The sequence below is a fragment of the Trachypithecus francoisi genome, unplaced genomic scaffold (assembly GCF_009764315.1).
Source record: "Trachypithecus francoisi isolate TF-2019V2 unplaced genomic scaffold, Tfra_2.0 Lachesis_group7, whole genome shotgun sequence".
NCBI classification, from domain to species: domain Eukaryota; kingdom Metazoa; phylum Chordata; class Mammalia; order Primates; family Cercopithecidae; genus Trachypithecus; species Trachypithecus francoisi.
Genome location: NW_022681472.1, coordinates 37351219 through 37378378, shown reverse-complemented (window position 1 = coordinate 37378378; position 27160 = coordinate 37351219). Strand labels below are relative to the sequence as shown.

The window sequence follows — 27160 nt, the reverse complement described above, 5'->3', positions numbered from 1 at the left end:
AAAGGCAAGCAGGAGAAAAGAACCAGAAGCGATAAAGAAGAGGCAGTGTCTGATGCTCCAGCGCGGATCAGAACCTGGCCGGGCCTGGCAGAGGCTAGCAGGGAGCAGCTCGGGGCGGGGCCCAGCAAAGCAACCACGCCCCCTCAGGAACCGAGTTTTTAAAGGCGGAACTTCCTGTTGCGAGTAGCCCCTCTACCTCCGGAAGAGCCGAGCGTGATAACACCGGGCACAGAGCTAGCCGGACGTGCTCTTACCCAAGGTGAGACCATTATTTTCCTCACGCTCCCCTCGCCACACCCTCCGGGTTCAGCGGGCGCTCTGTGTTTCCAGGGCGGCCCCTTCCCTCTGCAGGGGCGGGGGCGAGCGCTGTGCGCGGTAGGCGCCTAGGGCGGAGGCCACCTTTGGGTGACCCCTGCCTGCCGCGTTATGCGGAGCTGCCCTGGGCGACCAGGAACAGTTCTGACATTGGAGTAGCGGTTCGCTCACGCGACCTCACTTAACCTCTGTGGCGGCTGCTATGGAATAATTGCCCCTTTTCATGTCCCCAACTCCGAAAAGCTCCGAGAAACTTGGTGTATCCCCAGGCCCAGGTAGTCACTCTAAGTGATGGGGCAGCGCCCAGGTCCTGTGCTGCCGCAGTCGCGCTGCTGGGACAGGTGGCCTGGCTCCCACGCTGGAAGGCTGTGACCAGGACTGAAACAGCACAAACAGTTCAGGTGTTTATGGCTTTGGGAAAATGAAAGTGAGTAAACTACGGACCCTGCCCATCAATAAATGTACTGTGATTTATATAGATATAACCATATATAAAAAGATATATAAAATGTACTTATATACTTTATACATAGTATATAAGTATTCTTATGTATAGTATATTTACTTATATATAGTATATAAATATATAGTGTGTGTATATATATATAAGTGTGTGTGTGTGTATATGGTTTTCATCCACCATTCCTGGCTTATAACTCCCATAGCCCTTGACAGGAATCTTGGCCCACCTTTCTGTCTTAGAACTGACCATGAAGAAATTCTCTGACCTACCTTGTCTGGTTGTAGATCTTAAGACCCCCATTTCAGTAGGGGTCTTGCCCCATATACAGGAGAAAGGAATGCTGGACAGAGGCCAAGATGAATCTGAAGACAGTCCTTGCTGGGTTTCCACAGTCAGTCTGTTCCATTTGGATCCTACTGATTTTGTGGGATCACATTTCTACGCAGTTGTCAATCATGCCTATCCAACCATGTCCAGACTCAGGACCTCAGTTGCTGTCTGCTCAAGTAACTTACATGTTTCTATCTGCAGGCCATACCTGTGAGCTCAGGATCCATGATTCAGCTGACATATTTTGATTTTACAGAGGCCTCTCATCTTCCGCTAATTAAACTCCTAATCTCTCAAACTCCTACCTATATCCCAAACTTGACTCTTTTTTTTTGTTGCTCCCTGTTTCACTAGACTGTGACTGTTATCCATACAGTTGCCAGAATGGGAAATCTGGACTCTTCCTGTCCCTGGTACTCTGTAGCCAATCTGTTACTCATTCCCTCAAAACAGGTATCTCTTGACTCTGTTAACTCTTGACTCTGTTACCAGCAAAACTTCCCTCCCAGGTTTCAGCCAATCATCAGGTGTCCTCCCACTACTGCATCCTGAATGTAAATCTGCTAACCCTCTATCCACACTCACTTTCTAGGCTTCTGTTCAGTAACCACAATGAAGTGATTCCTGAAGCCTCTTCAATCAGTGTCTTATCCCTAAGGCCCACCTGTAGGGGATGATCCCCACTACCTCCCCAGCTTTATTCCTCCTGTTTCCCTTAATCTGAGCTGTCACACTTAGGCCCTTCAGTTAGTCTTCATGCACCAGGCATCCTGCAGTTGAGTGAGTTCATGCGTGTTCACTTGTTGTTCTCCTCTTGGTTTAATCTTGTCTTCAGGGAAACCTGATCTGATGCCTAAGTCCAGGTGAAAGCTCCCTTTTAGATGCTTCTCATTGCACTTCTCCTTCTTAACTTTTATTATTCCAGTTGTTATTTTGCATGTAGTCTTTAGTTTTTTATTAATATTGAGTCCCTCCTAGAAAGTGTGAACAGGACCTGATTTTCCTCCCCATGGTGCAGTGTATAACATATAATAGGTATTCAGTAAACATCTCTTGAAGGGTGAAGGACATAGTGACTTCTGGGTGGAGAATCCCTAGAAGAGACAGTAGCTTTTGAAATGGGTCCTGAAGAATTTGTAGAGTTACATTAGTGCTGTTAGAAGGCGGGAGTGTGAGTGGCTTGAGCTGTTTCTGGCAGGAAAGCACGTACAGCTTGAGAACATCTAGTTCTGTTAAGACTAGTGGAGCAGAATGGGAGTAAGAGTGAAAAAAAAAGTTTGGAAAGAATTCGTGAAGCGCTTGAAGGAGTTGCTTATATGACTCACAGAGTGGCTTCCTTTAAAACAAAATTTTAAAAAATGCTTTTATCAGGAAGAAAAAGCAACAGGTAGAAATTCGGCATGTGGGTCTTTTGCCCTTCCTTCCACTCCTGTCCTCTTTCCTATAATGTGGGCCCCAAAATGAATAGTCTTCAAGATGTAACTCTGTGTCTATTATTTTCTATTGGAAAGGAGACAAAATCAGGGTTGCTTTTTAAATGGTGCTACAGTTTTTAGTCTGACAGCTTAAAAAGCTTTACTGTGCTAGATGCAGACTTCAGAGTGTGATCAAGCCAGTGGTGAGTTATTTTAGTCTTCAGAAGTCAGTGGAAAGCTGGACAGTTTGGAACACAAATATATGTTCTTTTTTTTTCCCCCCTCTCTGAAACTCAGGGAAATAAATTTGCTTTTTGACTGTTTTTTTTTTTTTTTTGTCCTGGAATTTTCTTTTCTCAGAATGTTATAATACAAAGAACAATGGACTTTAAAATCAGAATTGAGTTGAAGTTCTGTGTCAGTTGCCTGTAATTTTGGGCAAATTATTTCTCATCTCTGAGCGTTAAGTTCTTCATCTTTACACGTAATTTTTTCAAGTACCTTTTGCTGTTTCCCTTCAAGCTTCTTTTTTAGTATTCCCAGTGTTCTTTCTCTTGTTTTCACTTTATTCTCCTCCCAAATATTATGCTAACTTTTAAAGTATTTCTTGCGTTGTTTCTTATCTATTCTCCAAACGAATGTTTTGGTTTTTTTTTTTTAAAAAGTGTAATATGGTATGGACACACTGGGAAACAATTTCATAGAATAGTGTTTATTATGAAAATATTTTAATATAGAAATGAGGTAATTTAGGTGAGAAATTTTTTTACTGGGTATAGGCATAAATCTTGGGAAAAACTCTAGGGCAGGGGGTGAATCCTGAAATGACAGTCTGTTTCTAATTAAGATGCCTTTGTGAACTAACTATTCTATAATTAAGAGTACTAAGACAGTTGTAACTACTTTGTACAGATATTTGTCAAATATTTTCAGAAGATGGCTGATCCTTGGCAGGAATGCATGGATTATGCAGTAACTCTAGCAAGACGAGCTGGAGAGGTATGAGCTAAGATTTTGTCAGTTATAATGTGATTGGTGGGGACACTGTGTTGTTGCCTTGTTTTGTTTGTTTTGGTTTGGTTTCTTTTTTTGAAACGGTCTTGCTTGTCACCCAAGCTGGAATGTAGTGGCGGGATAATGGCTCACTCCAGTCTCAACTTCCCAGGCTTGGGCTCAAGCAATCCTCCCACTTCAGCCTCCTGAGTAGCTGGGACTGCAGCAGGCATGAGCCACCATGTCCAGCTACTTTTCATTTTTTAAATTTTTGCTTGGAGATGAGGATCCAGGCTGGTCTTGAATTCCTGGACCACCTTGGCCTCCCAAAGTGCTGGGATTACATGTGTGAACTACCACACCCAGCCTGCCTTGTTAAATAAAATACACACTTTGATCAATCTACATTTATTTTCATTTTACTAAATACTTTAAATAGAGCGTATACCCTGATTTTATATGATCAGCGTTTCTGTGATGACAGTTGTGAATCTAAAATAAGATGTAAGTTTATATAATTTTTGTTTTTAGAAAGACGTAACTATTAAAGGCTTATTTTATAGATGTAAGATATTTTTAAGAATGTCTTTAAAGAATATTATTTAAGACAGATTGAATGACTTAAACCATTTATGTATTTTATCTCTTTGTTTAAAATTATGCCTTTTCTATTTGCTTACCAAAACCTCTTTTTAGGTAGTTTGTGAAGCTCTAAAAAATGAAATGAATATTATGCTGAAAAGTTCTCCAGTTGATTTGGTAACTGCTACAGACCAAAAAGTTGAAAAAATGCTTCTCTCTTCCATAAAGGGAAAGTATCCATCTCACAGGTATTTTGATTTACTCTGTATAGGAAATGTTTATCATCTCACCATTGGGGTTCTGCATATGAGAGTAGCTTGACTACATGGTTCTTGCCAAGGTCTTCCATGAAGTTACAGTCGAAGTGTTGGTCAGGGCTGCAGTCAACTGAAGGTTGTACTGGAGCTCAAGGATCCATTCAGTCATGTGATTGTTGGCAGATGTCAGTTCCTGGGGGAGTTGTCTGCTGGTAGCTTCTCTCAGTTCCTTACTATGTAGCCTCTTTACAGAGTAACTCACAACGTGGAAGCTGACATCTAGTCCGGTGCAGGTGGCACAGGGAGGGAGAAACAGTCTGAATCAGATGCAAATTAGAGGGACATTTTGTGAACTAGTCTCCAAAGTTTTGTATACTGTCACTTACACTTTATTGGTTAGAAACAAGTATCTGTGCTTAGCTCACACTCAAGGAAGGGATATTAGGCTCTGCCTCTTGAAGGGAGGAGAGTATTAGAGAGTGTCTGGACCTTTTTTTAGACAGAGTCTCACTCTGTCACGCAGGCTGGAATGCAGTGGCGCGATCTCAGCTCCCTGCAACCTCCACCTCCCAGGCTAAAGCTATTCTCCTGCCTCAACCTTCCAAGTTGCTGGGATTACAGGTGCCTGCCACCATGCCTGGCTAATTTTTGTATTTTTAGTAGAGACGGGGTTTCACCACGTTGGCCGGGCTGGTCTTGAACTTCTGCCTCAGGTGATCTGCCCACCCCAGCCTCCCAAAGTGCTGAGATTACAGGCGTGAACCCCCACGCCTGGCCTGCTGTGTTTTATAGTATTCTGTGTAGCTAAGGAAATGTTATGATTTGGAAATTGTTGAAATCAATGTAAAGATTAAGAGTTTGTCCCACTTGCTTTTAGTTTCATTGGTGAGGAATCTGTGGCAGCCGGGGAAAAAAGTATCTTAACCGACAACCCCACATGGATCATTGACCCTATTGATGGAACAACTAACTTCGTACATAGGTATGTTTTAAAATTTCTAATATAATTACTCTTTACGTATTAACTGGATTGACCTGTAGATACTCTGTTTAGGAACATGTACACTTTAGAAAATTGTATACTTTGTTTATGCTTCTTTACTCTAATAAAGTGCATATAAAATGTAATAGTGGAGCAAAATGTATTATGCAGACTTATCAGATATGGAGGAGGTAAAGAAATATTAATGTGATCTTGTCCTGTGGTGTCAAGTGCCCTGTTCACCATTCTTTTTCCCACTGTTGGCGCTATCTAAAAAGGGAAGCAAACAGCATTGCAGCTTTGAGAGTGGGAAGGGCACTTTGCCCTGAATGCCATTTTCTGTTCTTTGAGTGGCACATACCATAGATTTATATGGATCTACTAATATGGATCTATTAGTAGTAACTATGTAAAAATATGTTTTGCTTCTGTTTTTGTTTTTTGAGATGGAGTTTTGCTCTTGTTGGCCAGGCTGGCATGCAATGGCAGTCTCGGCTCACTGCAACCTCCACCTCCCAGGTTCAAGCGGTTCTTCTGCCTCAGCCTCCCAAGTAGGTGGGATTACAGGCACCTGCCACCACGCCCGACTAATTTTTCTACTTTTAGTAGAGGCGGGGTTTCACCAGATTGCCCAGGCTGGTCTTGAACTCCTGACCTCAGGTGATCGCCTGCCGCAGCCTCCCAAAGTGCTGGGATTACAGGCGTGAGCCACTGCACCTGGCCAAAAATATGTTTTCAAAAAATAAAAATAAATTTAAAAAATTTAAACTATGTTAAAAAAATGTATTTTAGTAAAACTAATGCAGTCACTCTCGGAGAGTGTTGTCAATATAGAATGAGTTCAGTCCAGGAGTGAAAAACAGGGTTAAAAAGTGCAGGGGAGGCCCCTCCCCTCAGCCCTTAGGGGGATGGGGATGGGGCCGGGGCCGGCAAAAAAAAAAAAAAAAAAAAAAAATTGCTGGGGTGTTAGGATTGATAGACTTGCATTCTGGTGCGTTTTTGCTGGCTTTTTCACCTTAGGCAAGTTAGTTAACCTTTCTAGGCCACAGTATCAAAAAAAATTTATAAAAAGGCCATATTAATAGTACTTGCCTCATAGAATTGTAACTCAACTCTATGAGTAGTACATTCGTATAAGAACTTAGTATAGTGCCTGGCACAGAGTAAGTATATGATATTACTAGAAGAAAGCCTGATGAAATTGCCCATGACAGTTAAAATTAGTAGCTGCTTCTGGTGGGATTACATATAGATGTCATATTTGAAGTTCCCATGTAGTCATACACATCTGTACTATATATCCAATCCTTGAAGTCTACAAAGCTAAGGTTTAGAATCTATATGTGATAGAATGTTGTATCTTTTAAATGTGGAGAGATGCTAATATATTTTCACAGAAGAGAAGACTGTACAATACACTGTGTATAGTATCTTATTTTTGTTAAAAACTTTATTACATATTTAAAAGATTTTACTTTCAATAGCTTTAGTTTCAAGAGTTGAACCTTGATCTTGTCTGTTTCCTTGATCTTAATTCTCTTGTGAGTCAGCAGTTACAACCTGTGTTCAGACTGTCATGCAGCTCTGGAAAAATTTTGGCTCAAAGTCTACTTTTCAGAGGCCAAGCCTAAAGTTTGCTGTTGGAGTAGAGACAAGTGACAGTCATTTATTTTGTCCAGTGCGGTATTTGTGTTTATCATGATCTAGGATATAGGAAAAAAAAAATCACAGGCCAGGCGCGGTGGCTCATGTCTGTAATCCCAGCACTTTGGAAAGCTGAGGCGGGCAGATCACCTGAGGTCGGGAGTTCGAGACCAGCCTGACCAATATGGAGAAACCCCATCTCTACTAAAAATACAAAATTAGCTGGGTATGGTGGCACGTGCTTGCAATCCCAGCTACTTGGGAGGCTGAGGCAGGAGAATTACTTGAACCTGGGAGGTGGAGGTTGCAGTGAGCTGAGATCATGCCATTACACTCCAGCCTGGGCAACAAGAGCTAAACTTCATCTCCAAAAAAAAGATAAAAGAAAGAAAGAAAAAGAAAAAATCACTAAAATATATGCTTTTTGACCAAATCGATTTAAAAGTTTTTACAGTTTTCTTTATTAACCAAATTGATTTAAAAGTTTTTACAATTTTGACTTTTTTTTTTTTAAAGAGGGACAGCGTCTCTGTCACCCAGGCTGGCGTGCAGTGGCATGATTACGGCTCACTGCAGCCTTGACCTTCTCGGCTCAAGGGATCCTTCTGCCTCAGCCTAACGGGGAAGCTTGGACTATAGGCGTGCACCACCACACTCAGATAATTTTGTAATTTTTTTTTTGTAGAAACAGGATCTTGCCATGTTGCCCAGCCAGGCTAGTCTCAAACTCCTGGGCTCAAATGATCCTCCTGCCTTGGCCTCCTAAATTAGTGCTGGGAGGAGTGAGCCACTGTGTGCGGCCATGAGAAAATATTTTTACATAGCTACTATATTCATAGAATTTGACCTTCAAAAGATAGAAGACGCAGTGCAAAATGCCCTTCGCACTTCTATTTCGGGTTTCCCAGGATCCACCTCTGGAGATGACCATTGTTACGAGTTTCTTGTGAATCCTTTCAGAGATGTTTCATGTCTGTAGAAGCATCCTGTGTGAACGTGTGTGTGTGGGTATGTGTGTATAATACCTCCACTTTGTCCTATTTACAAAGGGTTGTATACCATACAAACTGTTCTGCATCTTAGATTTTGTGGGGAGTGGAGATGAGACTTTTTATAGGAAAAATTTTAAGAACACTTGTATTATGAAAAGATTAATTTTATTAGCAAAAGTTCTATGTTGGTTAATTTGTGTTTTGTCCTTTTTTTTAAAAAAAGATTTCCTTTTGTAGCTGTTTCAATTGGCTTTGCTGTAAATAAAAAGGTATGTTTTTTTAAACATATATTTGATTATATGCCTTGCTCTCATTTTCTGAGAAAAAGTATATGTGTTTTCATAATTCAGGTTTGTCTGTATATTTGATTTATATAACTGCATTATTTTGAATATAAGCTACAGGACTGTTAAAATTTTCATGGTACATTTCCATTGAATAAAATTTAATGTATTCTGAGAAGCAGAAGTTGTAAGGAGAAAATGTACACAAGTAACTGAAATACAGCTCAGTATTTAGTAACCATTATATATGTGATAGAGTCAGATGGGATAGCAGTTGATACGTGATCTAAAATGCTTCATGGAAGAGGTGAGATTTGAGCTGGGAATGCTTTAGTAGGTGTTAGTGAAGAAATACGTTTAGAAACCAGCAAGTAGCAGGGGCCAAAGCATAGCTGGAAAATACAGACTCTCCTTAGGAACCTACACATAGTTCAGGTTATGTCTTATGTCCAAATACTTATGTCTAAAGTCTGGCAGAATAAAACACATAGCTATAGCATTTCCTTGCTGTTTGGCTACTTAGCTGGTCAAACAGTGAAGAGTGGTTACTAACATTTTACCTACCTATCTTCAAGGAACTTTTCATAATGTAAAATCAACATGTATAAAATCTGTTATAACATTTCTGAACGTAAAACACAAATTAGACAAATGACAGCTTAGCCCCAGGGTTGTATTAATCAGTGAGAATGTCCAGAAGAAGCTAAGTGAGCATTCAGTATATAATCAGCTCTAGGCTTTGTGCTGTTCCTGCCATTGAACTCACAGCTCAGCACAAAGTTAGATGTGTGAACAGGTAAGATGATATGTGGTGGAACCATGAAAAAAAATACTGTGGGAACATATAATGTCACCAGTTCTTCTGAGAGTGGGTTGGTAAAATCTTCATAACAGCAGGGATCTTAGAAGTTGGTCATGTGAGTTGGCCCTTAGAAAACTAGGGGTTTTCCAGATTGGCGGCAAGGGGGTGGGGGTGGGTGGGAAGAGAAAAGCGTTTTAATCAGAAAGAACAGCTTAGAGAAATTGAAGACCATGATATGTGTGGGGAATGGTGAGATGTTCATGATGAGGGAAGTGCTCCAAGTGGCCAGGACAGAGGTTAGTTTGGCCTTACTGTGAGGCACTGTGGCCAGTCCATGCAAGAAAATTGTTTTTGTTTCTAGGTAGTTGGGAACCAGTAGAGGTTTTGAAGTGGAAAGTGACAGATAATTCTAGCAATGTAGAGATTATACTGGGGCGTGGGTGATTCCGAACTAAGTAGAGGCAGTGAGAATAGCCAAGGAAATGCAAAATTGGGAAGTATTTTTAAGATTAAATATGAAAGAGATTTATGGGGAAGAAATGGGAGGTGATCAGGCAATTAGTGATTTTTCTTTGAAATTCTGCAAGACTAGGTTTGGAACCATAGGTTCTTCCCCCGATTATGAGGTTCATGGGAGCCAAAATGAATTTGTGGACTGGAAAGAACCAACCTGTGTGAATATGGAGAGCTAAAAGGGAAATTGAAGCAATGGGAGAAGGAAGAAAAAAGCCTGAGGTGCCTAACTTTTCAGGGTGAGGCAGAAAAGAATGTTCTAAAGTCATAACTGAGACAAATTAGTAGGTGAGGTAGAACTAAGAGAATAATGCTGGGAACATGGAGGTAGTAAATTAAGTATTGAATAAGTGTTGAGCCAGCAGGCTCCAATTCTTCAGACAAGGCATTTGAGGCAACAAACAACGTTTGTTTATATTCTCTTTGTGGGACTTTCAGAAGAATGAGTGATCAGGGCAGAAGCCACATTGTAATATATTAAGAGGAGAATAAGAGATGCAAAGTTACTCATTGGCAGTGAAGGGAAAAGGGTAGAATAACATTTCAAAGGTTTTGTAAGGAGGAGAGAAATTTAAAGAGAAGGTATAAGAAGAAAAATCCAAGAGACGAGGGAATCAGCTGATGGAGCAGTTTTTGAGAGAATGTATGTGAGGGTAGGAGTCCTAACACCGGAGAAGTGTTCACTTAGAAAATAGGAAAGCCCTGTCTTCTGAGGCAGGAGGAAGAGAGGTAAGGTGGGTGTTCTTAGATCTGGACCTGGATGGGAGGAGAGTCAAGGATATCAGTTCTGGTGACCTCTTTCTCTTAATTAGTCTGGAAATTAACATTTTAAGTATCCCACAGTTTAGCCATTTCAGTCCATTGTTGTTAGTCAGTATACCAGCTTGTCTTGTTATTTTCTTAGAAAAAAGTATATGAAAAATACTTAGGTTTGGTAAAGGAAACTTGATTTCCTCTGCAGATAGAATTTGGAGTTGTGTACAGCTGTGTGGAAGACAAGATGTACACTGCCAGAAAAGGAAAAGGTGCCTTTTGTAATGGTCAAAAACTACAAGTTTCACAACAAGAAGGTAGGGTTAATTGCAATTTTTGGTGCTATTCATATTGTGTACTCAATATTTTATTGTTTTTTAATGTTCACCTGTGGAATTCTCCAAGTGTTAACTGATTCATAAATTGTGTTTATTATCTCTTTATTCTTTTTGACTTCAGTTTTGAATGTGGAGTGGAAGTAGGGAAAGAAATGTAATTGAGCAAACACTTCAGGCTCAACATTGTATTTTGTGATAGAGATAGGAAGATGATTAAGACTGGCTTCCGATTGTGAACCCTAAATATCTGAGACAGGTCTCAATCAGTTTAGAAGTTTATTTTGCCAAGGTTAAGGATGCATTCGTGACACAGCCTCAGGAGGTCCTGACGACATGTGCCCAAGGTGGTTGGGGTACAGTTTGCTTTTATAGTCATGAAACATCAATATGTGTAAGATGTACATAAAGACAAGACAACTAGAAGTGGGGAAGGGGGCGGTATTCAGGTTATAGGTAGATAAATGACAAATGATTATATTCTTTTAAGTCTGTAATCAGCCTTTAAATACACAGTTGAGTCTGGCTCAGTGAATCTGCATTTTTACATAAACAATAGGGCAGAGGAAGCAATCAGATATGAATTTGTCTCAGGTGAGTAGAGGGATGACTTTCTGTCCCACACCTGTGAAGATAAGCTATCAATCTACATTGCCAGGGCAAAATTCAGCCAGAACTGTTTTAGGGTAAAGATCTTGAGGTCCACAAGGAATTTCCTTTTGGGGAAATTGTAAGGGAGGTATGTAGCTCTTTTGTCTTTGTAGGTGTCTTATTTAGGAATTAAATGGGAGACAGGATTGCCTGACACAGTTCCCGGCTTGACTTTTCCCCTGGCTCAGTGATTTTTGGGTCCTCAGATTTATTTTCCTTTCACACTGTCCTTGTGGAGTTCATGGTTTATGTTTTATCTACTGCATCTAAAATTCTTTATAGAATTCCTCTGATCTGATGCCCCTAGGACCAATTACTACAAAGTAAATGGGGGGGGGGAAGCCCATTAAAGCTGGGAATCACTGAAAATGAGACATATATTTTATATAAGCCAAATGGCAATTTAAGTTCTTCCTTCTCTATTACATCTGTCGGCCTCAAAAAAGGAAGCACAGGCAAAATTAATGTAGAGAGTTTATTTGGGCCAAAGTTGAGGACTGCAGCCCAGGACACACTTCTAGATTACCTTGGAGTGTGCTTCAGAGAACTTAGCAGAGGCTCAGGTTTTTAAAGAAAAAGGGACACACTGGGAGAGGGGATGATTAGAAAAGTTGTACTTCAGGAATTCTCATTGGTTTACAGAAATAACATTGCTTAGTGATTGGCTATACACTGTTGAATTATAAGATATATGGCATTTTATGGCTGCTTGGCATCAGTGAGTCTAGAGCCCACATAGCAAGCGGCTTCAAGTGGTAATTATTTAACTCCAGGGGAGTGAGACTCTGTGTTGGTATATTTTAAATGCCTCTTTGGGCTTTATAATTTAAAGGTACTGGCATTCTGCAGATTAAAACTTTTCTTTTTCTTTCTCCCAGCTTATTGAAGTTTTGAGTTACTGTTCTTCCATAAACCACATCAAACATTTCCCACAGTTTGCACTTTGAGATTCTTTTCAGTGCAGCAAGAACTTAGAAGTACTTGCAAAACAATTTGAGTTTAGAATCTTTCTAGGCTTTTATAATTTTTCCCCTCAATCAAACACTTAATTTAAGAGCAGATTTTTAGGCTATTTCCTTTTTATTAAAATCTAAGACCCCATGAAATGGAGGATGCATTCTTATTTTTCTAGATGTCAACATGTGAGAAAATACAAATCTTAGACCTGAAGGAATATGGTAGTTTTCATAGAAACAACTCTTTTCCTTTGCATAGTCGTTCTTCACTTTACAAAGTACTAAATTATGTAACCTTTTTTTTTTTTTTTTCCCCAAGACAGAGTTGCTCTGTCACCCAGGCTGGAGTGCAGTGGCGTGATCTCGGATCACTGCAACCTCCGCCTCCTGGGTTTAAGCTATTCTCCTGCCTCAGCCGCTGGAGTAGCTGGGAGTACAGGTACGCACCACCATGCCCAACTAATTTTTTGTATTTTTAGTAGAGACGGGGTTTCACCATGTTGGACAGGCTGGTCTCGAACTCCTGACCTCGTGATCTGCCCACCTCCGCCTCCCAAAGTGCTGGGATTACAGGTGTGAACCACCATACCCAGCCCTAAATTATGTAACTATTAAAAGTAGTACAACAGTTACAGAAATGCTCAAACACAGCTGGTGAACATACATCTCAACTGCTGAGAGGAGGTGAGATGTGGGGTGTTGGGTGTGTCCTGAGCTTCAAATGGAAAATCTTGGATAACCTGTCAGTCTTGTAAATGGATGTCAGAGATTTTTACTTTTGTTGTAAAAGTAAAATTTTTACTTTTACTGTAATTTGTTTTCTTTCAAATCTATACATAAATCCCTTATTGAATTTAATCTCTCCTTTTTCCTTTTTAAATATTTAAGGCATTTGCTGTTTCCCACTAAAGGTATTATGTATGCAGGCAAACTGGTTACATTATATACTTTTTCAGGAAGGGCCTAAGCAGCTGGACTCTGATGCTTATAGAAAGGATCGCTTGGGGATAATTAATTTATCAGTATTTTATTATTTAAACGCTTATAAAGAAACATGATAAAACAAGGAAGAGGGATACAAATGCCCTCTTCTGAATTATAAGTGTCAGATATTTTCTAGAATTCTAAATATTGAAACCTAACTCTTTCTTTCTAGATATTACCAAATCACTCTTGGTGACTGAGTTGGGCTCTTCCAGAACACCAGAGACTGTAAGAATTGTTCTTTCTAATATGGAAAAGCTTTTTTGCATTCCTGTTCATGGGTAAGCTCTTTACCATTATTCTCTCTCTCTCTCTATACATGTGTATGTGCATACACACACCTTTTTTTTTCCTGTACCATTTTAGAATGAATTACATACATCATGGTTTCTGAAGAATAGGGAGATTCTGTTCCATAACCATGAAAACATTGATTTCATAAATACACTTTTTAATCTAATTTGTCATCCATATTCAGTTTTGTCAGTTAATCTGCTAATGTTCTTTATAGATTTGCCTTCCAACAGAGTAGGATTCAGTCTAGAGTCAGCATTATTACTTTTAGTTGTCGTGTCTCCTTAGCCTTATTTGATCTGGAACATTTCCACAGCCTATGAAATTACTTCCTTTAAGTTTTCAAATTCTTTGCATAGAAGTCTGTAAGATAGACTCTTATAATTAATTTCTGGCTTCTCTATATCAGTGGTTATTTCCCCTTTGTCACCTATTTTGTCTATTTGTGCTTTTTTCCTTGTTCTTTTTTCTCAAAGAATCAGGATTTTAACTTTAGATGGTTTTTTCTTTTCTGCACAATTATTTTCATCCGCATGCTTTCTTTTGATTTACTTTGTTTCCTTTTTTTTTCCTTTTTGATTAGAAAATTTATTTTAATTCCTTTATGTTTATTGATGTAGGTATTTAGGCTATGAATTTTCATCTGATCACTGTTTTCATTATATCCCATAAATACTGATACTTACTGTTTTCATTATAATTATTTTTCATGAATTCTGTAATTTGCTTGTATTTCCTCTTTTACTGAAGAGTTATATTAAATTTTCACAACTAGGGTCTGTCTTAGTCCATTTTCTGTTGCTCACAATACCTGAAACTGGGTAATGTATACGTATAAAGAAAAGGAATTTATTTCTTACAGTTATAGAGGCTCAGAGGTCCGAGGTCAAGGGGCTGCATCTGATGAGGGCCTTCTTGCTGGTGGGGATTCTTTGTAGAGTCCTGAGACAGCACAGAATGTGACATGGTGGGGCTGAGCATACTAGCTCAGGTTTCTGTTCTTCTTATGAAGCCACCCGTCCTAGTCCTATGATAACTCATTAATCTGTTAACCCATGAGTGGATTAATCCATTCATGAGGGCATAGCCCTCTTAGGGACCCCACCTCTCAGTACTGCTAGATTGGGGGTTAAGTTTCAACGTAAGTTTTGGAGGGAACAAACATTCAAACCACAGCATTCTACCCCTGACACTCCCCAGATTTGTCTTTTTCCATACAAATACACTCATTCCATCCCAGTGTCCCAAAGTCTTCACTTGTTCTATCACAAACGTAAAAGTTTAAAGTCCAGAGTCTCATTTGTGAGCCTGTGAAATCAAAACAAGCTATCTGCTTCAAAGATACAATAATGACACAAGCATAAGACAAACATTCCCATTCTGAAAGGGAAAATTAGGCAAAAAGAAAGAACAGGCTCTATGCAAGTCCAGAACCCAGCAGGGCAGACATGAAATCTTAAAGCCGAAGAATAATCACTTTTGATTGCATGTACCACCTCGTGGAGACACTGGGGGTCGAGGGCTGGGTAAAGGCCTCTGGCAGCCCTGCCCCTGTGGCTTTGCAGGGTATAGCCCATATGGCTACTGGCATGGGTTGGAGTCCAGTGCCTGAAACTTTCCAAGGTGTACCTTGCATGCTGCTGGTGACTCCATAGTTCTGAAGCCCAGGTGGTGGTCCTGCTTTCATGGCTCCACTAGTCAGGCATTACCCTGTTGGGGGCTCTCTGTGGTGGCCTTACTTCCTGGGCTCTACTAGGCTTTACCTTGGTGGAGAGTCTCTGCTACCAGTAACCCCACAGTTCCACTGTGGCTCTGCCCTTCAGACAAGTCTCTTCCTGGGCTCCCAGGCTTCTGAGGACAATCTTTGAGGCCAAGTGGAGGCTGGAAAGCCTCCACAGCTCTTCCTTTATGCAAGCTTGCAGAATTGGTATCTTGCTGCCAACATTTACAACTTATACCTTGTAGAGATGTAGTATAAGCCACACCTAGGGTCACTTGACCTTGGCTGGGGTGCAGGGAGCACCGTCTAGGGTGGCCCTGGGCAACCAGCATTGGAGAGTATCCCAGGCCTATGCCGTGAAACCATTCTGCGCTCCTCTGGGCCTGTAAAGGGAGGCAGCCTTGAAGATCTCTTAAATGCCTTCAGGTCCTTTCTTTCATTGTCTTTAGAAATAACACCTGGCTCCCGTGTAGCTGTGCTAATCTGTTTAGCAAATGGTTCCTGGCTAACTCTTGGTTTCCTCCTTTGAACACACCTTTTCACTCTTTACTTGGCCAGGCTAAGAGTTTTCCAAATTTTTTTGCTCTGCTTCCTTTCTTTTTGGTTGGTTGTTTGTTTGCTTTGCTTTTTGGAGATGGGATCTCACTCTGTTGCCCAGGCTGGATTGCAGTGGTGCAGTTATAGCTCACTGCAGACTCACCTCCTGGGCTCAAGCAGTCCTCCCACTTCAGCCTCCCAAGTAGCTGGGACCACAGATTTGCATCACCACATCCAGTTAATTTTTGTATTTTTGGTATTTTGTGTAGATATGGGGTTTTGCCATGCTGCCCAGCCTGATCTCCAACTCCTGAGCTCAAGCAATGTGCCCAAGTTGGCTTCCCAAAATGCTGGGATGATAGGTGTAAGCCACTGCTTCTGGCCACTCTGCTTCCCCTTTAGTTATAAATTTGTCTTTAAATTACTCCTTTGCTTGCAAATCTCAGCAAAGTGGCCAAAAGCAACCATGCAGCTACTTCTATAATTTGTTTAGAAATTTCTTCTGCCAGATACCCTAATTCATTACTCTCAAGTTTAGGCTTTCAAGAAACTCTCAGTCGGCTGGCCGCGGTAGCTCACGCCTGTAATCCCAGCACTTTGGGAGGTCGAGGCGGGTGGATCACGAGATCAGGAGATTGAGACCATCCTGGCTAACATGGTGAAACCCTGTCTCTACTAAAAATACAAAAAATTAGCCAGGCGTGGTGGCGGGCGCCTGTAGTCCCAGCCACTCGGGAGTTGGAGGCAGGAGGATGGCGTGAACCTGGGAGGCAAAGCTTGCAGTGAGCCAAGATCATGCCACTGCACTCCAGCCTGGGCGACAGAGCGAGACTCCGTCTCAAAAAAAAAGAAACCCTCAGTCGTGGACACAGTTCAGACAAGTTCTTTGCCAGTTTATAACCAGGATGGCCTTTCCTCCAGGATCCGATACCTTGTTCCTCAGTTTTATCTGAGACCGCATCAGAATACTGTTCCTATTTCTATCAGCATTCTGGTCAGACCCACTTAACCCAATCTCTAAGGCATTCCAAACTTTCCCTGGCCTTGTCTTCTAAGCCCTCACCAAAATTTTCCTTAATGCTTCATTCACGGAAATGCAGGCATTTTCTAGCCTGCTCCTTTGAATTCTTCTATCTTCTACCTATTACTCATTTCAAAGTCGTTTCTGCATTTTCAAGTATTTGTTATCAGCATCACCCCACCCTTAATCTGTAAGCCATGAACCTAGAAGGCAAAGCCCTTATAACCTAATACCTCTTAAAAGGCACCCCCGCCAATACCGCCACACTGGGGATTAAATTTCAACATGTAAGTTTTGGAGGGGACAAACATTCAACCATAGCAGACACCTTTTTGGTTTTTTAAAAATTTCATCTTTAATCTCTGGTTTTATTACATTATAACAATTCTGCTTTCTGAAACCTGATGTTTTCTTTGTGCCCTATTCTGTGATCAATTTTTATAAGTTTCATATGCACTGAAAAATAGTAAAATTCCTTATTTCCAGGGTATAACATTCAATATATAGCCAAAAGATTTACCTAATTAATTTTTTTTTTTTATCTATTTGCCCTGTCTTATACTGAGAGTCTCTGATGTATCAGTCTTTTATTATTAGTGTGTTTCTCTGTATTTCTCCTTGCAACTCTTTTATTTTATGTAGGTGGAAGCTATGTTATTTGATGTCTTTTCATAATAGTTACATACTTAGTTTATTGTATACTTTTTATGTATTCTTTGTCTTGTTTCATGCTTTTGTGCTTGAATTTTACTTTGACATCAGAATTGCAATTCCTGCCTTTTTTTTTTTTTGGAGACAGAGTCTCGCTCTGTCACCCAGGCTGGGGTGCAATGGTATGATCTCGGCTCACTGCAACCTCCGCATCCCAAGTTCAAGCAATTCTCCTACCTCAGCCTCCTGAGTAGCTGGAATTACAGGTATGCATCACCATGCCCGGCTTTTGTATTTTTAGTAAAGACGGGGTTTCGCCATGTTGGCCAGGCTGGTCTGGAACTCCTGACCTCAAGTGATCCACCCACCTCTGCCTCCCAAAGTGCTGGGATTACAGGCATTAGCCACTGTGCCCGGCCCCTGCTTTCTTACTTTTCCTGTTTGCCCGATAAATCTTTGTCCACCCTTTTATTTTTAGTCCTTTGAACCACTGCATTTGAAGTTGTATACAGCATTGCGTGAAATTTCACTTTATAAGTCAATTTGAAATCTTTTTAACAGATAGGTTAGGCCTATTAATTTATTGATATGACTGCTTTCGTCTCAATTCTGTTGTATTGTTGTGTGTTATAATTACTGTCTGTATGATGTTATAGTTACTGTGTTCATTTGATGTGCCTTCTCTGCCTCTTTTAAAATTTCTTTTTGTGTTTATAAAGATTACGTTTTATTCCAGCAGGTTTCTTTTGTAATAAAACTTTTATAGTACCTTTAATATTCTTTTCTTACTTAACTATTTACTATCTAGAATGTTTTGGCTTCACCTACTGCCTATGTAACAGTCTCCCAGTCCCCTTTTCTCTCTCTTTATCCCAGTGTTAAAGTTGCATTCTGTCTACTTTGCCAGAAGATATTATATTTACATATTCTTCAACCCATGACCCCACTCTTTGATCCTAGTTCTTCATTTGACATTATAAAATGCTCGCAGTCCTTTTGTGAAGTGTTCCAGCCACCTTTTTAATTGGATGAAGTTCATCCTTCAGTAGATTCCTTGGGGGATATGTGCACAGTTTTCCCTGAGTTTGGGTATTTTCCAAAATGCTTTTCTGTGGCCTTGAGACTTGAAGGACAGCTTGGCTGGATATAGTATCCTTAATGAAAGTATAAATTTCTTGAAAATGTTCTTTCACTGTTGCCTTGCTTTGTATATTGTTTTTGAGAAATCTGATGCAAATCTAATTTTTCTTGGCTTTTACATTATTTTATCTTTTAATTGGAGGCTGTTTTTTTTTTCCACCTTAATTGTTGGCTAACAATTTTTAAAGGATGTATCTTAGAATTGCTCATTCTGGGTCAGTTATCTGTTTCAGTATATAGGCTCATGTCTTTTTAATTTCTGGGAAGTTTCCTTAAGATATAGTTTAAGTACTAGTGCACTTCTGTTATTTTTTTCTTTAAAGACACCAGTAAGAATGCTCCATCTCCTTTGTGTCTTCATTTCAGCCATTTTCTCTGTTTCTTTTTACTTCTTTTATTGCTTTTCCTAATTTCTCTTTATTACGTTTTCTTTTCATCTATTCTTTTATTGGCACCTTGTAATTTATTCTTCATTCCTGACATTATTTTGTCTTTTATTCCCCCCCCCCCATTTCTTTCCTGAGTTCAGCCATCTTGTTTTATGTATGTATTTTGGTCCATTTCTGCTCTTAGTTTCTATATCGCTGATGTAACTTTTTTTTCAGTATTCACAAGTTTTTGTTTGAAAGTATTTAATTCGGACTGGATTGATATTCATTTTATTCCCCTTCATTGTTGGTTTTGGGGGAGAGACTTTACAACAAACAGAAAAAACAAAACCATTTTATTAACAGCGTCTGATGTTTTGCAGTAGTTTTGTGTGAATGTGGTCTACTTTTTTCTACTTTCACTTCATTTTGTGATCAGGGTTCCTGCTTTCCGAATTTCTTATTTTGCCAGTTATGCCCTTCTATGCATTTTCTTTTATGAATATCTACTGGTTGTAGATAGAGTTGGCTTGTCTTTTGTTTATCATTCATTTCTGCAGGATCCTTAAGTTTTCACTCTTAGTTCCTACTTTTCCTTCACTTGTTTCCAAGGAGTACCGTCTCTGCTATCTTATCTGATTCTCCTTCAGAATCACAGCTTCTCTGAGGCTGCCTGGTCAGATTCTGCATGTTTTCTAGCCCGTTACCTGTAGCCAGGACTATGAATTACCAAGTGCTGATCTGTGCTCGGTGTTTCTGTTTTTGTGTTTATTGTCTCACTGACTCTTTTCTGAGGGGTGGTTTTGTCTTTGTTCCCTGTGGGTCCTCTGCTCCTCCCTGTTCTTCCTCACAAAGTCTTTTCTGCCTTCTCTCCCCTACTCTGTGTATGTTCAGGCCTCTGGTGCTCTGTTAGAATTTATATGTTTGTTTTTCTTCTACTTAGATGTAGTTTGAGAGTTTGTGTTTCTTGATTTCTAGCTGATGGAATGGGTCCTATGGGTTTTATTTTTCCTCCTGGTTGATTTCATTTTATTATATTCCAGGAGGATGTATAGGGAGTTCCAAATTGGCATGTCATTATTATTCTCCAGACCTCAGAGTCCCTCTATAATGACAGTTTCATAAATGAAGAAATTAAAAGGAAATATTTATCCTTACTTTTATCCTTAAATCTTCAAGAAAAGCTAGAGGTTTGAGGTCCATCACTTTAGTGTAGTTAATACTATATCTTATTTTTTATTTTTATTTTTTTTCTGAGACAGAGTGTCGCTCTGTCACCAGGCTGGAGTGCAGTGGCGCAAGCTTGGCTCACTGCAACCTCTGCCTCGGGGGTTCAAGTGATTCTTCTGCCTCAGTCTCCGGAGTAGCTGGGACTACAGGTGCCCACCACCACGCCCAGCTAATTTTTTTGTATTTTTAGTAGAGACGGGGTTTCATCATGTTAGTCAGGATGGTCTCGATCTCTTGACCTTGTAAGTCACTTGCCTTGGCCTCCAAAAGTGCTGGGATTACAGGCTTGAGCCACCGCAGCCGGCCATTAAATATTATTTCTTTGACCATAGTTGTTTATATGAAAAATCATAAAAATCCTTTATTGAACAAAATATGGTGATTGTGAATAACAACAGGTAATATTTTCACCACCTAATATTTCTATATTTTTCTTTGTGAAAATATCACTGAGTTATAAGAGTCTTAGAACTGATCAAAGATCACCTAATAATCCAGCCTTATTTTGTAGATGAGTTGACTGAGGTTCAAGTAGGTGATGTGGCTGCTTGAGATGGCACAGCTGGATGGAAGTGTGACTAGAATCCTGGCTCCCACATCATTTCTCTTTCTTCAATATTGCACTTCTCTTAGGAGTCAGACCCTTCAAAATACAGTTTGACTATGTACAAACTAATTATGTACTATGCGTATGTGGTCTATATAGTAAAGAGTAAAGTAAAAGAGAGTCTCTGTCAAATAGCTACAGAACCTCCCAGAATGATGCCCTTGAGGGAAGGGCAATAAACTTGCTGCTACACTGTGCTGTCCTGAAGCAAGGACTGTAACCACGGGCTATAAAAAGGTTATGTTACTCATAAAAAAACTGCAAGAGGTTTACAACTTTAACCTTTAATTTTGCTGTTGGCTGAAATAAAAACTAATTTTTACTTCAGATTTTTTTCAAAAGTATAACCAGGAAAATATTACTAAGAAGTACTAACTTACTGATTGCTTTTATAATCTTTTGCATTCAGCTGATTCTTCAGTTTTACAATGGGATTTCAGAATTACTTATACAAAACAATTAAACTAAAGAGAGTTATAATCTGAATGAATGCTTTAAACAAGCAGAAACAGTCTAATAAGTTCCTAAGAACCAACATTTATGAGGCAAAGTACATTATTCTGAATCCATTTCCTTTGTTTAATTTTCAGGAATTCATGCAGATGAAACCCACTATGTATGGTATATGATATTTTCTGACATTATGGTTTAGAGAATAATTTTATCATAAAATTAGCTATTTTTATTATGGACATTTTATATGCTAGGCACTCTGCTAGGTGCTTTACAGATATTAGCTGTAGTCATTACTACATTTGTCTAAAATAAATTGGAATCTTTATTTGATAACATGACATGGGAGCAAACTCAAATCTTTGTGACATCAAATGTAATCCTTTTTACAATATAGCATGTTACCTATATAGGTGGACCACAGCTGTATAGGAGGACCACATAAGATAAGATTCGGAACACATAGTGCAGAATCTACACCGTAGTCTTAATTACCTGGTAGTTAAGTAATCTATTTGGTAATCCTTTCATAATATTTTCCATGAAAGAATATTCTCTTGCTGATTGCAAGACCGCTTGCTTGAGATCCCATGATGCTCATTAGAAGTGACGGAAGCACCGCAAGTAGGTATCACTGTTGTTCGGCTAGCCTAGGATTCTATATCTGAATAGAATACCAGGGAATTAATTATGAAAGACCTTGGTATTTGCATTCTATGATATGAGATATCAAATATCACATATCTCGTGAGAAGTGGGGAAATGCACTTTTCTTTATAACTAAAAAACTGCCACTAAAGTTAATTTGATTTTATTTATCTGGGAAACAAACATCTGTGGAAATTTGGTGCACTTACTAGTACTTTCTCAGATTTGATGTGCTTCAAAAACATATGATGGAAAACATGTCAAATCAATGACATCATGTTATTCTAATCCTTTTTAAAATTTCTTTGGCGTAAAGGATGTACTTAGGTGCAATTTTTTTGTTTTTATTTTTGAGATATAAAACAAATGCCACATTAGTCATCAGTTTCCCATGTTTTTAAATAAGTAAACTGTGAAAGATCTCATTGAACAGAACTCACTCCCTTATTACCATCGCTTTAAACAGTTGCAGAAGGAATTTGTGTAAAAACCACTTGAAAGTAACTAGCAGACATGATGACGTTTGTCTTCTAAATACACATTTCAGTGTGTATGTCTTTAATAAAAGGGACATTGTGTAACATAGCCACAGTACAATGATAAAAGAGAATTAACATGGATACATAATCTAATATAAAGACTTTATTCAAATTTTGAAAGTTTTAATCCAACGTTCAGTCTAGAGTCATGGATTGCATTTAGTTGTCATTTCTCATCAATTTCCTTTAATTTAGAACTTGCTTAGTCTTTGTCTTTTATGACCTTGACATTTTTCAGAAGTATAGGCCAGTTATTTTGCAGTCTGTCTCTTGAATTTGAATTTGTCTAGTTTCCTCATGATTATGTTTGGATCATCGATTTTTGGCAGGAATGCCACAAAAGTAATGTTCTGTCCTTCTCAGTGCATTTTATCAGGCACATTTCTTTTTGTCCCATTTTGAGTGATATTAACTTGGATCACTTGGTAATGGTAGACCATTGTAAAGATGCTATTTTTCTATTGTACTTCTGTATCTTGTGGAGAGACACTTTGACACTCTATAAATATCAGACTTTCACCCATTAATTTTAACATTGATGATTCTTTACTGAATAAGTTATTGCTACAATTGCTATCAAGTGTAGTCATATTCAACTTAACTTGGATTCAAGGAAGAGGTGCTATGAGAGGGCAAACCTACAGTAATTTTCCACGGCAGGCTTAGGTCTGTGCAGAGCCTGGCATGCTGTTGTTGCTTTAGGCACATGTATGACGCACACCCAGTTGAGAATGACCCATACCATAATATTTTACACCTTCTAGAGACTGTTTGCATTGTGGGTATGTGTATATGTGTGTAAAATAATATAAGCTTTAGTAACTGGATTTAGACAAATATTAATATACTTGCATTTCATTGTTGTAGAATTAACCATTATCTTTATTTTTATGAAAAAATATTGTTTTAATGTTTATCTTATTAAAGTATTGCTTTGTGAGGGTTTTGTGATTTATATACCATGATAATTAGATTTATACATATTTTTATTTTACAATTAGATATCACCTCTTAAAATCTTTATCCTCTAGACTGTTCCAAGTTTCTTCAGTTGACACTTAAAGTGAAGTTAAGGAGGAATATCTTACTTGAATGGATTATTTTTTCCAATTTTATTTCTCAATTCTATTTGTTAGGATCCGGAGTGTTGGAACAGCAGCTGTTAATATGTGCCTTGTGGCAACTGGTGGAGCAGATGCATATTATGAAATGGGAATTCACTGTTGGGATGTTGCAGGAGCTGGCATTATTGTGACTGAAGCTGGTGGCGTACTAATGGATGTTACAGGTAGAATTATGGAGAGTGAAGCAGATCTCCACACATCTGTTGGACTTTTCTCCATATGTAAAATTTTAAAAACTTTTTGATATACGTTATACTGCATCTTTTGAAGCAGAAACAAGCTATGTAATTGTGTGTAAAATCAAAATAAGCTTTAGGAGATAGAGGTAAGGATAAGAGGTAATGGTAATGTGAGACTTAAACAATGATAAATGGCTAATCCTTTTCTAGTGTGAGTTTCAGGGACTCCTGAAAGGCTGTAGAAAAAGCCTAGACCAAGTTTGTCCAACCTGCAGCCCATGGGCCACATGTGGCTCAAGATGGCTTTGAATGCGGCCCAACACAACTTTGTAAACTTTCTTAAAACATAATGAGTTTTCTTGCGATTTAAAATTTATTTTTAGCTCATCAGGCATCATTAGTGCTAGTGAATGTTATGTGTGACTCAAGACAATTCTTATTCTTCCAGTGTGGCCCAGGGAAACCAAAATATTGGACACCCTTGGCCCAGACAGTCACTGAGTCTGAGGCTTATAGCTAGAGCTCTTTGAATGGTGACAATGGTGATAGTTGATGATGGACTTCCTCCACCATCACTGTGTTGAGACTAGAGAAATTAAATAATTGGTTTCAACTGATCGTGAAAGTTTTAAACTAAAGTGTGAATCCGAGTTGAAAGAAAGAATTGACCAGTGATCTGGGAGAAAGGCAACAAAGAAATAAGGAATTGGGAAGGACAGTGGTAGGAAAATCATTGGATTCACACTTTCTGTCCATAGATTCTTTTTTCTGAGATGGAGTCTCGCTGTGTCACGCAGGCTGGAGTGCAGTGGTGCAATCTCGGCTCACTGCAAGCTCTGCCTCCCGGGTTCACGCCATTCTCCTGCCTCAGCCTCCCTAGTAGCTGGGACTACAGGTGCCTGCCACCACACCCAGCTAATTTTATTTTTTGTATTTTTAGTGGAGACGGGGTTGCACCATGTTAGCCAGGATGGTCTCGATCTCCTGACCTCGTGATCCACCCACCTCGGCCTCCCAAAGTACTGGGATTATAGGCATGAGCCACTGCGCCCAGCCCTGTCCATAGATTCTTAAACAATAAAGAGGTAATAAGAATGTACAAAAATAGAAATAGAGAAAATAAGACATTTTCTAACTGGTATGACTTCATTATTTACTCAAACATTATGCTTGGAAACTTAGTTATATATTGTCTAAGCTTATATGTTGTAGAAATGTAACAGAGTAGATTTTTGTTTAAGAAAACTGAAAGTGGCCGGGCGCAGTGGCTCAAGCCTGTAATCCCAGCACTTTGGGAGGCCAAGGCGGGTGGATCACGAGGTCAGGAGATCAAGACCATCCTCGCTAACATGGTGAAACCCCGTCTCTACTAAAAATACAAAAAACTAGCCGGGCGTGGTGGCGGACGCCTGTAGTCCCAGCTACTCGGAGGCTGAGGTGGGAGAATGGCGTGAACCTGGGAGGCGGAGCTTGCAGTGAGCCGAGATCGCGCCACTGCACTCCAGCCTGGGGGACACAGCAAGACTCCGTCTCAAAAAAAAAAAAAAAAAAAAAAGAAAAACTGAAAGTATTAAAATGTTATGTGACCATAGTACATATTGCTATACTCGTTTTATGTGAATTATTTTTGTACCAGATAAAACTATTTTTCATACTTGTTTGCTCTTAGGTGGACCATTTGATTTGATGTCACGAAGAGTAATTGCTGCAAATAATAGAATATTAGCAGAAAGGATAGCCAAAGAAATTCAGGTTATACCTTTGCAACGAGATGATGAAGATTAATTACGGCAGTCTCATAGTCAATCCCAGTTGCTTTTCCCCAGATTTGGTGACTCATCGATGGATATGTGTTTTGGATGTATGATATGCTTGGTTTAGATTCTTTGTCCAGGTTAAAAATTCGGAACTTGTTCCTTATTTTACTATGACTAGGTTTGCAAGAATTGACATAATGTTTGTTTCACTGATTTAAAACATTTTGCATGTAAGGATGTATTTTAGAAGACATACCCAGGAAGTACAGTTGATAAATATAACATCAACTGAAATAGTCAATTAGCAATTTTGTGTTTCTAAATATCTATGGTCCCCTGAAATTTTGACTTACTATATAGGTGCAGAGACACCCACTTAGAAAGTTAACTGTTTGGAAAAACATTTCTCTTTAGTTTCAGAAACCATATATAATTAAATTTGTAAGGACATACTAAGTACCCTAGGCCAACGTTTTTTTCTTTGCAGAGAAAACACACCTTTTGTGTTTTATTCTTCAGTGTTCATATAGCACCTGGCCCATTACATGTCTGGGCAACTAAAAACAAACATTGTGAGAATGAATATTTAAGGTAGTAATTCCTAGTTATAATAGATACATAAAGTAATGAACTCAGCATTCTGTATTTTTGCTTCAGGTTTGAAATAAAAATTACCTAGTTAAATTTTTTATGTTTCACATTACCATGCCATCAGATAACATAGCTTATTGTGGGCATTTCTGCAGTGAATACATTTTCCAAAACAGTTAAGTTGTCAGTTTGGATTTGCTTTAAAGTCCTGTGTAAGAGAGAAGAAACTATTTCTATAATACAAAGCACTCTCATCAGATATCTGACATAATTAGATACAATATAACATTTTACTAAGTTCAGTAGGTGTTTATACTGATTTGATTGTGCTGGCAAATATACTGTATTGTTAATATTGAACTATTTATTTTTCTCTTAGTCTTGTTAGTTAATTAACTTCATTGCCGCTGGATTCTCTTCAGCCTTTAAAAATATTTCTTAGTTGTCATTGCTCTGCAGAACTCAAATAGAAAATTGTACTGGTTCATAGACATTTTTAAAGGGTTAATTTATTGTTCAGCCTTATCCGTTGGCATGTGAACAGACTACTAGACTTATTGTAGGTTCATATGAGCTTTGTGTTGTAAAATGAAAAGTGCTTCTATAAAGTTTTCAAGGTAGGGAGTGATTTCATTGTTGTTTATATCTAATATATTAAAGATGTGTGATACTAAGGTTTAAGTGCTATAATTACTGTATTTGTACTGTTGATCACATGTACTTAAAACATCTGATACTGTATTCTCAGCCGGACGTGGTGGCTCACGCCTATAATCCCAGCACTTTGGGAGGTCGAGGCAGGTGGATCACAAGGTCAGGAGATCGAGACCATCCTGGCTAACATGGTGAAACCCTGTCTCTACTAAAAATACAAAAAATTAGCTGGACATGGAGGCGGGCGCTTGTAGTCCCAGCTACTTGGGAAGCTGAGGCAGGAGAATGCCATGAACCTGGGAGGTAGAGCTTGCAGTGAGCTGAGATCGTGCCACTCCAGCCTCAGCAACAGAGTGAGACTCCGTCTCAAAAAAAAAAAAAAAAAAAATCTGATAC

At 39.1% G+C, this 27160-nt stretch overlaps 1 protein-coding gene across 1 annotated transcript; it reads left to right on the top strand.

The window, feature by feature from the left end:
* Positions 1-591: 591 nt before the first annotated feature.
* Positions 592-26783, top strand: IMPA1 (inositol monophosphatase 1). Its single transcript, XM_033203576.1, is given in 11 exon segments — positions 592-634; positions 637-702; positions 705-742; positions 3436-3522; positions 4213-4346; positions 5233-5337; positions 8197-8242; positions 10534-10642; positions 13424-13532; positions 23596-23747; positions 25432-26783. Coding segments are annotated over 11 exon segments (990 nt in total). The 5' UTR covers positions 592-606; the 3' UTR covers positions 25548-26783.
* Positions 26784-27160: the final 377 nt, after the last annotated feature.